Source organism: Dromaius novaehollandiae, chromosome 1, assembly GCF_036370855.1.
Source record: "Dromaius novaehollandiae isolate bDroNov1 chromosome 1, bDroNov1.hap1, whole genome shotgun sequence".
NCBI classification, from domain to species: Eukaryota; Metazoa; Chordata; class Aves; order Casuariiformes; family Dromaiidae; genus Dromaius; species Dromaius novaehollandiae.
In genome coordinates, this window is record NC_088098.1 from 28,640,728 (window position 1) to 28,655,337 (window position 14,610).

The window sequence follows — 14,610 nt, forward strand, 5'->3', positions numbered from 1 at the left end:
GAATAATGGAAATTTATATACAACCAATAGTTCTGTCATTTACCTTAGTCTTAGTATTGCAAACAAATTGTGTTCTGCACAGAAGTCGTTAACAACAGTGCTCATGTGCTAATTTTTCCCTTCAGCTTCACCTCCTACTTTTGAACTGAACCCTATGAAGAAGAAAATCCTCGCAGCTAAAGGGGGCCGTGTAATAATTGAGTGCAAGCCTAAAGCTGCTCCTAAGCCAAAATTCTCATGGAGCAAAGGAACAGAATTGCTCATAAATGGGAGCCGGTTAGTATTTATTGTTAGTGGACTCTGTGATTCTTAAAAATGCTGCCTTATGTTTGTATTTATCCTGCAGGCTAGTTCTGACTTCTGCAGGCTTCAGGGGCAGGAGAACAGGAAGGCAACGTGAAGCTGTCCTTTATGCTGACAGGCTGAGCACTGAAGCAGAACGCCCTGGCAGCTGTAGAGTGGATGGGACGGAGTTAATGCTAAATTATAACGTTTGTTCCACCTGATTGCCCAAGGAATTGACTAGTATTATTTCATTACGATTCTAACAGTCAGTTCAGGACATCTAAGGAATCCATTTTGTTAGAAAATCTCAGCAAACCCCTAAGGAACAGTCCTTAGCTCCCCTGCTGTCTCTGCTCTGTCTGACACAACTGAGAGGTTTTTTTTTTTTCAATACTAAGCATGATCCTAGAATAATGCCTATATTTTAAGCAGTTAGTCTCAGCACAGAACCCAGAAGTTCATGTTAAGTGACCAGAAACAAAAGCTTTCTGCCCTCTAACCACCTTGGCTGGTCAATAGCAAAATGTGAGGGATTAGAAATGTTTTAAGCTCTGCTTCTTCAGATGGTAGGAAGTCCTTCCCCAGTATGGAGTAAACCTGGTTCTTTTTTTGCATTGGGAAATGCAAACCTACTTCTTTTCACAGAAGAGTACCAGAGTGTTTTGCCAATCCAGAGTCTTGTTCTGAGCTAGCGGGAACCCTCTCCGCCTCTTGTCTCAAAGCAGTTGTTTAGCAGAAGAGCATCTGATATGCCAGACTGTGACTGCACTTTACTCTGTGACCTGGTGATGAATGCCCCCACTGAGGAGGAGACCTGAATTTCAATTCCCATTCCCAAGCTTATTCATACGTTTTAGGCGGAACAGTCACATGATAAAACTTGTCTGTGCGTACAGCACTTATTACTCTTATTTGTGCAACAACTTAGGAAGAGGAACCCCAGTCCAGCGGTGTATTAGTAGATAAGAAAGTGGGTAAGTGTGGTTGGTTTAGTATTTATGAGAAGCCAATAATCTCTATAATGCTTGAATTAGGATTTAGTTTACCTGACTTTATTCCCTACTGTGCCACTGCCCTGGTCTCTGAGGGAAGTGTCTAAGCAATACTGTAGTACATTTTTGCTAATGTTAGCAAACATATATATTAATGTTATATAGTGTTATGTTATTTAATAATGTATAATAATATACATTATATAATAATAAGCTAACATCTGATGCCCTTATCTAGACCATAAACTTGATATTACTTGAAGAAAGGCACTGAAATTGATATCAGAAAATGGTTTTGAAAAGGGATTGTGGTGGGAGAAGTCTAGAAGGAGATTCATTTTATTATAACATTTCTTTTCATCACGGGTATGCAAGATTTCACTTCTAGCATATTTCAGATTTGAATTGTGTCACAAAACTGTAAGAAAAATATATGAATGACTATTAATAAATGAGAATGCCCCTCTTGCTCCAACAATGTGAGCCATCTAACCGTACCACCATCTACTTAAATGCTTCTAACTATAGGAGTGTTTTTTATAAATGCAATAGTTAGACATCAGCTTTCAAGAGAGATTTGTGATCTTCTAACTTATTACAATTCCTACTGAGAGTATTGCTTTCTGATATAAATACCTAACCTCCCTTGCTGTATTTTTTATGTTTTCGATAGCATACGTATTTGGGATGATGGGAGCCTGGAAATTATCAATATCACAAAGCTGGATGAAGGTCGTTACACATGTTTTGCAGAAAATAATCGAGGAAAAGCTAATAGCACTGGTACTCTAGAAATGACAGGTAAACTTCTAAATTAATTTGTTTCAGAAAGTATCCCTTAATTCAAAATCAGTAGGTTTTGTTCCAGCATTGCACTACTTCTGTGAGCCATTTTATATCTTTCTTTTCTAATCTGATTGCTCATTAAAGGGTGAATTGTGGCTTTTAAAGCATACATCTCAATAGAAACTGTATGTTTGCATCAATTCAGAGACTGTATCTCAGTTTTGAGTGTTTATTCTTCTGTAAGAGATTATAAAATCTGATCCATCAATTCAGATAGTACATTTTGATGCAATCACTCAGCTTGGTAGCGTAGCTCAGACAGAGGAATGAAGCCATGATTCTGGGGCCATGACTCAGAGAAATGGGGCTCTTATTGTCCTTGTTTATTTTTTTTCTCTCTTTTTTTTTTTGATGGGGGAGCTGAGACTTACAAGACTGAACGCTTTGCAGTTAAATTAACATTCATTATATTTGTGAGGTAGGGTAATATAGTCATATAATTGCACTACACTATTCCCTTCTTTTCTGGGGTATTAATATTTACCGATTGAATACTGATATCCTTAGTTGTGTATTTTAAATATGATGTCAAATAATTAAATATCTGTTGAATAACGAAATACAGCATTCATGAACAGTTATACCTACCAAGCATCCAGAAGTCTCACTGATAGTAGCAGAATCATTTATTAAATATATTTTTTAAAGTCTGTTCCAGAAATCATGCTGAATGTGGCAGCACAATACCACAATATTAATGTACTAATGTAAGAATTAATCTATACCAGCAGGTCATATGAAAGCATTTTTGTGGCTGCTTTATTATACCAAATGAGAGGGTATTGTAAGATTTTTTTTTTGGTTAATCAGATTTGTTTAATGTTTGCAGTTACTTTTTGTCATCTTTTGCAGTTTTATATGTCTAAATATTTCACTCAGCTATTTAATTATTTTGAAATATTATGTAAATAAATACAGCCCCTTGACAGTCATACCATACCTTCTACAATCAGAAAGAACTTTGACATAATAAGGCCTCATGATGAAACACTTAAAATGTGTTTATAAACTGTATAAACTAGTCATAAAGAATTTTTAAATTCTGGAGTATTCTGCTGTGGTTCACCTAAAAGGGAACGCTGGAAGACTAAGATGCCTCCCTTGATCTCACAGCAGAAACAGAAGGATCAGATGGCATATTTCAGAATTATTTTCACATTGTGGACAAGGATGATGGCTGACTAACAATGCTTTGAAAATGGTATTCTCAAGCACTTTGTGTGTGGCCCATAAAACTTCTCAGACATTGCTCAGGACTACAGGAAATTAAAAAGTTAAAACTAAAGCTGACAGACGCTGTAAACTGTGATAATTTTTCCCATAAGTTGTTTGTTCACTGCCTCTAGACCACTGTTTCAGGGTCTCCTTAGACTTATAGAAGACTTTATGTTAACCTCTGGAAAATCACTGCTGATAGAGTCAAGCGCTGAATATACAGCCATGACGTTAGAATGCAATCCCTCCTTCCATGAGGGTATCCTAAGGCATGTTCTCATAGCTAGGAATTTAGAGATCAGATGTGAACAGGTTGCTCTGACGTACTATGAGATGTTGAATTCTCAGATATCCAATTGTTGTGCCAGACTCCTATGCTAAGGATTAAACAAGTTTTGGATTGCTAGACTAGGATCTGGGGGAAGGGCTTTCTGCAAGTCAGATTGACAAGAAATATTGGGTTCATCTAGAATTGTTGCTGTCCTGTGTGTGGTTGGCGAGTAGTGCACTACCTGGGAGCATTTGGGAGTTTTGCATAGCAATTCCTCTGTTGATACCTAGATCTTAACTAGTGGCAATAGCTCTTTTCTTGTGGCTCATTATCTTCCAAGTTTTAGTATCTTACTCCCTCTCTCGTATCTGTGGGAAAGATATTGTATGTCAAGATGTGACAAGTAGATACTCTGTGGGTTTTTATTTTATGATCATATTTGACAGAAAAGGAACAGGTCTCACTGATCCAGTGAGTCACTTCCAGAACAGTGTTGCTAATTTGCCATAAGAATTAGATGCACGTACCACGATGTCTAGGAAGCACCATGAAGTCTCTGCCTTTTTTTGTTGCTGTAATGATAAGCAGCATTGCTGGGGGATATACAGCATTATTCCTTTTCTTCCACTCTTTCCTCTTTCATTTACTCATGTAGCTATCTGCACAGTTTGTTATACATACTTAATATTGTTCTCACTAAATACATTAAAATCTCAATCTCTGCAGTGCTCTAATGGAAATCTCAGACTCAGTCTGGCAGCTGTGCAGAACTTCCCATTCATTAATGAGACAGGTTTTAAAAAATGAGAAATATTATTATTAAAAAAAGAAAGCAACACAACAATTGACAGAAAATTGATCATCTCCCTGAGAGATTATCAATAAATAAAAATAGTTTTACATAGTAATATGGACCGGATAGTGAAACATAGCCATTTTAAAAGAGTAAGTACAAGTTAGGCATTTCAGTTGTAAAAGCATTTCCTTTGTTCTCTTTAGTTTGGTCTTTTTAAATGTAGTTGCATGAATAACATGCAAACCAGAGTTTGGGGGAAGAGTTTCATGTACAATCAAACAGTTATCAGTCTGGGTTTACATTTAGATAAACACTTATTTATTGGAATTTTCCATGTTTGCTGTTAACTTTACAGAGGCTACAAGGATTATTTTAGCTCCATTGAATGTTGATGTCACTGTTGGAGAGAATGCTACCATGCAATGTATTGCATCCCATGATCCCACGTTGGACCTCACATTTATTTGGTCTCTAAATGGCTTTGTAATAGATTTTGAGAAAGAGCACGAACATTATGAAAGGAATGTTATGGTAAGATACTCTAGATCTTATTTAATATGTGGAAGCCTATTTTTCTTTTTTGTGAATAGTTGTCTTTTCTGTTTTACTATTTCTATTCTACTGGTTCATGTCTAGAAAAATGCAGTAGGCTAAGGATATAAAATAAAATTACAATTTAGACACCTTACAGACAGTCATGCAAGATGCTCACAGGTAGACACCTGCATTCAGAAATGTGAATTGACGTAAGTATTTTGGTACCTGAGCTGAATCCCACTCTGATGACTGTAGTGTCTGAAATGAAAAAATATTGAGGTCCAAATGTTGAATAATGAATATAGCTGGTAAGCAAGTAACATATTATCTTGTAAAAGGGTGCATGCGTATGCGTTCATTTTTACTTGCCCATGTTTTTCTGAAAAACATTTCTGGAGTTTGGCACAAGACTGGGCCAGATGGCAGGTAGGAGTCAAACAGTCTGTAAATACTGAGCAAGAAAGGTTTGTGTGAAGGCTAAACAAGCTAATACCAAAATGCTTGTTTTGGCACATAGAAAGAGGAATCATGGACCTTTTGTGTTCACATGTATGGTTATCTCTTTATAGTCTTATATCAGACTTATGCAAGATTAATATCTTGAGTAGAAATCCTTCTCAGTTGTATCTAACGGTATCACAATTTAACGAACACCCAACAACAACCCCAGAGCTGTTGCCGATAGGTATATATATTTATGTTGCATTTCTGGAGTTAAATGATATAAAAATCCTCAAATATAGATACAAACTCTTTACTGTTTTTTAGATCAGCTGTAATTTCAGTTTCATAAAAATTATACTCTCAACCTTCAAGCCACCATGTTTTATTGCTCTCCCGAGAAACCGGCTATTTGGAGAGAAGAGGCTGTGGAAGCTGTCCACAACTTCTGAGAACCACGTGGTAGTTGGTCAGTTTCTGCTCCACTGTCAAAATTAGACCTCTTTTAACAGTACAGCCGACAGAGTCTTTTTTCCCAGACCTGCGGTGTTATTTGGTTTTCCATGAACCAGGAGATTCTCTTTCTCTCTTTATTTTTCCATATCTGTTTATCTCCATGTCAGGAGATATTTCAAGCTTAACTGTTTCAGCCTGATTGGGAACAAACCAGTGCTCTGGGGTGTCTGAGTTGCCTTAGCCTGCTCATTTGCTGAGTTGCTCTAAAGGTTCCTAAGAAGGCGCACTGCTCTCTTTCGGCCAGAGAGCAAGTCCTTGTCCAAAAAGCCAGGAGCAGTATGCTAAGACCAGCTGAAAAACATTGAAACCCAAAGACATGTAGCCCTTTGTGCAGTAAACCTCACAAAAGCCTATGTCCAAACTCGGCAGCAGGGTACTAAGCAATTTGAAGAGTGTACTTTGGGTTGCCTTAGGAATTACAAAGTGTGTAGATCTACCCTAACACCATCCAGAAAATTTCCTGTGTGTGGCTGCCAAGCATACCGCTATCGATAGGTTTAAATTTGCACTTCTGTACTACTCAGTGCACGGGAGTACCTTGCAGAAGCTTGAAGGCCTCATAATGGCATTCTTTTTCTTTAGATAAAAGCAGAAATGAACCTGATTGATTGCCAGTCAAAATAAGAGGTGAAAGAGTAAAGAAGATCCCTCCATTGAATGTATTCCTTGTAAAAGAGCAAATTAAACCAGTCCTGTTTTTATCAAATTTTGTTTAGTCAATTGCTTTTAGCCTCTCGACAGAAGTCACACAAAGAAGTTACATTCCACTAAAGAACAAATCGCACTGAAAGAGTAGATAAATCATTGATTTTGATGTGTAAGAAAGATAAAAATGCCTTACCTGAGCTTATCCTGGACTATGTAATGCAAGAGAAGACTAACCTTTTTCCATCTGTAGATCATGTGATGAACAAAAGTTTTTATTTCAGTGGCATAAACTTTTGAGTGTTGGTCTTAGTAATAAAAATAAAAGGAAATTGGATAAATTGTTTAGAAAATTAATTCTGAAATTTAATCCCAGTTTTATGGCACTTTCTAGCATAATACTTCAAGTGAATACGTCTGTGGCCAAATACGGGTTTCAGTGAGTGTCTAAAGCATAAGTCTCTCCAAAGTTGATATTTAGATCCCCAGTCATCTGATTCACCTTTCAGAGATAGATAGACAGTGGTTCTGGACCTCCTGCTCCCAAATTCTGATTAATTCACAGTATTTTAGACACTGTACTGAAGTGCTGTTTTTTAAAAAACAAATCAACCTGGCTGATTTCTGTGGTCTGGAGAGAGAGACACACACACAGATCTGAGGGTGGTTCACTTCATGTAGGTGCTGAATCTTGTGCTGGAAATAACTGCCTTTTTTTCATAGATTTTTGAGATACACCCCATAGGATGTAGAAGCAGGTGAAGGGTGACTAACTCTTAATTCATTTAGATACTTAAAGTTAAGTAAGTTAAATCCAGACATCAGTTAATTTATTTGTCAATGTATAACTCTATCCTCATAAGGGCTATTTCGTGGTTCGTTGCGTACTTTTTGTGCTCAATCAATACAGGTGTAACTGCCTGAAGCAGAGGCAGCTTCTTCGTATGCATTCCTGAGCCTCATTTCTGGCCTTTCAAATACAAAGCAAGTGCAGTTAATCTCTGTTCCTCTTCCACAGACAGCTCAGTCTTCATCAGTCAGGACAGAAGGGGGCGGTAGGACTGCGTTCCAGCTCTGCATTTGAGATCTGTAGTTATTTTGGGATTCAACACTTATAGGAATAATGAATGTAGGAGAATTTTTTTTAAATGTAAGGAATTCACTACAAATGTTTATATAGGATGTAAATAAAGGAATATGCACTTTCAGCATTTCTGTTTCATTCATTTATTAGCTTATTCTTACATGAATTTTTTTTCCCCCTAACTGTGTGAACAAAGGTATTTTCTCCTACTTCTTAAGTTCTCAGCTCAAGTCACTCAGTGGCAGGTTTGCTCAGACTTTCTCAGGTGCAAAGGGGTGATCTGTTGTGCATTAGACAGCAGCAGCCCAAACTGCTGTGCTTGAAGCACTGGGGTCCCATGCTACCACACAGCTCTTTGTAAGCATAAAAGAAAAAATATCCCATCATGAATATTACAATGACTGGATGTATCATTCATGCCCTCTGTAATTTACTCTTGATGAAGGAGCTTCATCTGTCTTCCTGATAATATTGCTGTTAATTTATAGTGACAAACAGAGCAACATGCTTAAATTTGATATAGACACAATACTTCAGTTCTCAAAATAATACTAATAATGTTGTCTCATACGCATAATGGAATGCTAATGAAATTCATGTAAATACCTGCATAAGTCTTTTTTCTTTAAATGAAAGCTTTGGTAGCTCCATCAATTGCTGAAGGCAAAACTAATTTGCATTACATTAGTGCTATAACTCATTTCTCAAAAGAAGATTTGTCAGTGCTGTTTTGATTTCACATGGCCAAATATGACAGTAGTATTTAAAATTTAAAAAAAAATTAATTGGTTAGTGTGCAGTCTGAGGAACAGCTGTCAAATGGAGTCTTCTAAATTTTACTATTAAACTAATTGTGTTTGACTTCATGTATGGTTATTCCTCTGATTATTTGATTGAGGAGCTAAATATTAACATATCCTTTCAAGACCCACAGCGATATAGCGCTTGAAGTAATCTGGAAACCTCTGATGTTTTGTCATTTCTTATTTATGGAATTGCTTTTTGCTGTGTATATTTAAAGATTGAAGGGCTTACTTTTAACATACATTTAAAAATTTAGTATGCACAATGTAAATAAATATATTGCTTTGATTTTAAGTTTTTATTTTAAGTAGTCCCTAAAGTATCTGAAAATAAAGATGTATGATTCTATTTTTACAGTCTTTTGAAACACACTAATTCATGTGTATAGCTAGTGAGGAACAGGAACTCTATAATTTAACTTGTTCCAGTCAGAAACTCAGAAACTTATACATACACTTAAAAAGAGTCCGAATGTAGGCTGTAATAGCCTTAGTCACATGTAGATATGCACACAAACTTTAAAATACTTTCTGAACCATCGACATTCCTGTGTTTGCTACATTGTTAATTATTTTTTGAATTAAGGAAAAGTGAAGTTAGGTATGTATTGTGTTAAGCAATATCAGTGGACCTGAAACACTGATATTTTTATCATCATTTTATCTTTAATAAGTTAAATTAAATTGGAGTACACCTCAGGAACTTGGCCTCCTGGAAATTAAATTTCTTTTGGAAGAATTAAAATATGGAAGATTGTTTATGGATCTAAGGACCTGTTAGCCATTTCCAAGAAAGAGGAGGTGGTGATGATGGTACAACAAAGCAAGAAAATGGGTTTGTCATAGAGACAATTTACTGGTTACTTGCTAGTCTCATATTAGCAATAAGATCATCAAAAGAACATAAAGAAACAACTGTGTTTGGATACCTGAGTCCGTTTCATAACTACGAAATGCAGGCTTATATCACCCCATTATGCATTAGCTGGATCATTAAGTACTTTCCTGAATTTGTTTGTAAGTTCTGTTCTTGGCATCTAGTTTGTTTCTTCCATACCAAAAAAATGTATTGCCCTTATTTTTACATCAGGTAGCTAGAAGACTTAATGCTGTTTTGTGATTATAATTTATCAAAAAAGCAGTTCTCCTAAAGGTGTTGATTTCCTTTATTTTCTGTTTGCAAAAACTAAATAAAACCAGCAAAAACAGATTAAGTTGATTAATGGTTTAGAATATTTGACTTATCAGGAGAGCTGGAGGAAGCTGGGATTATTTAGCCTGGGGAAGAGAAGGCTTGCGGAGATTTTATCAACGTGTATAAATACCTGGTGGGAGGAGGAAGGACAGCAGGCAATGGGCACCAACTGAAAAACAGGAAATTCCATGTAAAAGTAAGAAAACACTTATTTTTTACCATGAGAGTGATCAAACACTGGAACAGGTTGCTCAGAGAGGTTGTGGAGTCTGCATCCTTAGAGATATTAAAAATATCTGGACTGGACAAGGCCCTGAGCAATCCGTTCCAGTTGAGCTTGCTTTGAGCAGGGAGGTAGGACTAGGGACTGCCAGAGGTCCCTTCTGACTTCAACTATTGTGTGGTTGTGTGATATTTTAATATAATTGTGTAAAAAAACATATAATTAAATAAAATGTTTGAAATATGGTACTGAGTGTTGAAAACAGGTGGCAGTAGTTTTCTGCTCAGCCAATACCCTTATGTGGTGGTACACAGTATTTGTATTATGTAATATCCGCTCCTTCCACCGTAAGCCAAAGCTCTTGTCTTTGAAAAACAGAGCTAAGGTAGCCTGGTACCAGCAAGAATGAGGTCATTTTAGAAAAGAATTTTAGAAAGAGTTTGATTCCTGTTTTGATGGAACTTTGAAAAAATAAAACATAAAGTTCATGTTTGAACTTTAACATTCTGAGATACTGGAAAATCATTTCATAATCTTTTCCCCCCCCCCAGCATTTAGAAATTAATTACCTTACCAGCAGCTATAATGATGGACTTTCCACAGAATTGATAGGGAATCTTTGCTGCGTAGTTCCCAGGCCCAGAAAGGTGTCTTTAGCTGATGCTGGGTGTTGTGTAGCATTGCATCCAACTAAAGAGCTCATGCAGAATGAGGAGCATTGTTTAAGGTGGTGCTGACACACCTCAGTGTCACAACTGCTCCTGCACTGGAATTAAGAGCTGCTGAATCCATGCTGGCTCTCTGAAGTCAGGCTTCTGCATGTGTCTTGCAGTATCCTCCGGTTCAGGGATGTGCCCTAGAGACGTCCAAACGTGTTCAGTGCAGACCTGGCAGGGCTTGTTAGCTGAAGCTGTGTTCTGCTTTGAGGTAGCTATACTGCTTCTGAGTCCTGTCTGTGCATAACTAGCTCTGGTGTCTCTGCAACCATAATACAGTTAACCTGCAACAGTATTGACTTACTGCATTCTCAACAGCTTATTTTGCTTATACAAATGTGAGTTTATCCCTCTCCATAGTCAGAAAGTGCAGAAAGCTGTATGTTCTTCTAGGACCACATTCGTAATACTCTGGAGATGAGTGGCCAAAGCTACCTGACATTGAGGTAAATCACACCTGGAAGAGCCTGTTTCTTTGCTTTTAAAAGGTGGTTAGTTCAGACACCAACATCCACACTATAGATGTCTAAATTTAGGTGAGATGAAACCTAGAATGGAGACACCATTTGCCAAAATTCTCTCTATAACAGAAGTTTTTGTAAACTATACAGAGTAATTTGGACTATAAAAATCTTGTTAGAGAAGTACAGCCCAATATCTGCTTGTTTATTGTAAGTTATATTGTAATTTACAGATAATGGTAGTTCCTTGGCTGCACATCGTAGGCAAAGATGTATTACTACATGTTCCTGCTTCAACAGATTACTGAAGAGACACTTAGTTTTACTGCATAAAGCTCTCCCTGCACAGTTCACGGCTTTCTGCAGCAGAAAAGATACAAAGCTTTTCATTTTAATTTTTCTTAACCACTTCCCCGGTAACCCTCCTTGCAGAGTATTGAGTCTAGCTATAGTTATATGACAGGAAATCAATAGAAAATTTAGTCAGAGAACTGAAGAAGGAGAAAGAAAAGAACATTTACATAGCAAAGCTCAGTTACCCACTAAAGAGGAAGAAAAGGCTGTATGGATTGGCACAAAACCTGGGAGCCAGAGGCATAGTGAACTTGTTCAGCATGGTTTGTTGAATAGTTTGAGGGGGCAAATGGTCATTCACAAAGCATGGCCAACTAGATTAGCTGAGTCACTGCTTTTTCTGAACAGGAATCTCACGACTCTCCAGAGGCCCTGCGTCAAGAAGTTTCTTTTAGTGCCTTAACCTATTAGTGAGACACTCCAGAGCCACATATTGTGGCTAGGTTTTGGGTAAAGTTTAGAGGAAAGAGCCTAATGGTAATGTAGTGAGCATGGAATGAGAAGGATGGAGTCAGTGGTTAAAAGCAAGAAGGGGATGGAAAGCAGAAAATGTTGTGCTGAGGGTGAAGCCAACAAGCAGTTAGCTCTGACAGAAGTCATTGAGGAAACCTATTATTAATCTACAGGACTATTTCCAGCACAATGAAATGTAGTCTATTTAGAGGGAACAAGACACATGCTGACTACTGTGCTAGCAAGAAAAAAAATACCCTTAAAAATCAGTTCACTATAACTTTATATGCTCGTGAGATTTCACAAGCTACCAGAATCCATGTAGCATGCCTAGTTCGATAAGCAGGAGCTCAGAAAGCCGGATGTTTTCAGCAGTACCCATAGAAATGTAATTTGCCGTTTATTGTGGATTTTCCTCATCAGCCATAAGAGTGTGAGCCATGAGTACAAGTGAACAAGTATCTAAGCTTCTTTTGCTCTTGGAAGTGAAATAACTGGGCATATTACTGCAGGGGTGCCGGTGCAAAGCATAGTATCCCAAGGCATTCACAGTGGAATGTTGAATGGGGAAAAATAATGTATTTGTTGGAAGTATTTCCAAGTCCACATTTCAGGGGTAGCATTAGCACCATACTTCCTTTACATATAAATATAGGTCACTGAAGGAAGAGATTCTTCAGTGGGAATGACTGTCCATTAGCCTGCTGGGTTTTTTTATTTACCCACAGCTTTTATGCCAGCCCTGGCTTATGAAACAAAGTGAAGTGAGCTCTTCTGCGAATAGGATCCAGACCATAGAACTGCATTGATTTCTGCCAAGTTAGTTCTGTTAGTACAAAGGGCTCATTAGCTTCATGCTAACATAAAGTTTGACACACTGTCTCTGAGGTCCCGACAGGAGTGGAGAGTGCTTTCAGTCAAAAGGCTAAGTCCCTGTGAATGATTTTCAATCACACAGAGACATTTTCTGATGGCTTTTAGTAGTTTAATGCCCTGGCAAGGATGATTGATTGTCAAAAGAGAGGAGATCTCAGAAACAGAGCATGCAATGCTATTTTTGACATCACTATTAGAGCATAAATACAGGTTTCATATGATGAAAGTCTTTGCTTTAAACTTGGTAAATATCTGCGTGGTGAACCACAGATACACTTGGAACATCCCTGAATACTTCTATCACAATTTCCAGTCTGTGATTCAGTTTTCTCTGTATTAAGGAAGGCATTTTTTAACTCAGCCAAGCTGAGGTTTTTGAATGAAAATATACAGTGCTTTCATATCTTAATTTGTGGACAGAATCTGCTGATGCCCATGTTCTTTATGTGCTTTGTAAGCTCTTCTTTTGCCACCAAGAACCTAGGCTTCTTATGAAGTATGGAAAGCTTTATCACCAACTTCATAAAACCTTGCTCCAGGAGAGCTTCTGAACCAACAGAATGCAATACTATGTCTATGGATTGTTGATTTTTAAATTGCATTATATTTTTGCATTTTTTTTTCATGATTTAAATTTTCAGAATCGAGTTCCCATAAGGGAAATTAATGTTAGCAACTGTATGGGCACGCGATTAATAAATACAATGAAGTGTTTTAATTAAAGTGCTAAAATAGGAATTAATGACTACTAAGACTATTAAGAATTTGTAAATCATTTGTATTGAAGTAATAATATGATCATGAGTATTCTGAACTATGCAGATTTTCCAGACTTTATTGGTTTGGACCAACCATGCTTATGTTTATTTACAGATCAAATTGCAAGCAATAATCAGAGATTCACAGACATTATGGTTCTTTCTAGGATGGCAATTAGTGCTAATAAAATGAAGGTTTATACAGAGTACTAAAGTAGAGAACTGGTTCTTACTTTTATTAAATCAAAAACAAACAAACCAAAAACCCAGCAACTGGAAATTCCAGGAGTTTGAACTTCTTTGTTGTCTTTTTCTTTTTCTTTTTCTTTTTTTGGAGGACAGAGGAGCAGGCATTTGCCCTACTCCAACTGAAGTGCTGACCTGATGTTCCTTACTGAACACTGTTGACAGCATTGCTTAGCCCATTACAGATGAAAAGGGTTTACATGTGGTTTGTTAGCCAGCCAGCCAGTGTTCTTTTAAGTAGTAATCCCCGTAGATTTTCAAAGGGTGGTGTCCTGGAGGGCAATCCTGGTGGAATTCTCGTGAATGAGTAAATTGCAGCAAAATCAAATGCCGCTATTCCAGATTCACCTCATGTCTGCATCCTGCTTCCACTTTGGCCAATTAAATTAAAAGGCCTGTCATATTAGTTTTGAGTGAAACATGCTAATAATGTATGTCTTAAAGTTTAGTAATAATTGAAAGAAAAAAGTCTTCTAGAAATATACCAAGAAAACTAGCATTCATATACTGGATTGGTCACTGATCCAACTAGTCTATTTGATCCTCACAATAGCACTTGTGTCACATGAGCTTGGTACAGGATAACCTGCATTTCTCGCTGATATTACTTGGCAATCAAATGAAGTATTGCTAGCTGGGATTGAGAAGCCTGTCCATGTGTGCTTGATTCTTGCTTTTATCCAATCAACTCTTTATCTCAGTAATTTCTTAAAGAGGTGAATTCTGATGTTGGTCCAAAAAATTGGTTTTAATAGATTTCATTTTGTGCTGAAAGTTTATGTCTGCAGAATTTGACAATTGGTACCCCAAATCCTGACCAGAGTTTGGAAAAGACAAGGGTAGTTTCATCTGGCTATTTTAATCTCCCTCCAAATATAGACACATGCAACTGGCAGT

General features: G+C 37.2%; 1 protein-coding gene across 1 annotated transcript in view; it reads left to right on the forward strand.

Moving 5' to 3' along the window:
- Nucleotides 1-14,610, forward strand: part of CNTN1 (contactin 1) — a 254,908-nt gene that overhangs the window by 190,009 nt on the left and 50,289 nt on the right. The window contains exons 12-14 of the mRNA XM_026117710.2: nucleotides 126-276; nucleotides 1,951-2,078; nucleotides 4,761-4,936. Coding sequence (XP_025973495.1) covers nucleotides 126-276; nucleotides 1,951-2,078; nucleotides 4,761-4,936 — 455 coding nt within the window. The remainder of the gene's footprint in view (nucleotides 1-125; nucleotides 277-1,950; nucleotides 2,079-4,760; nucleotides 4,937-14,610) is intronic.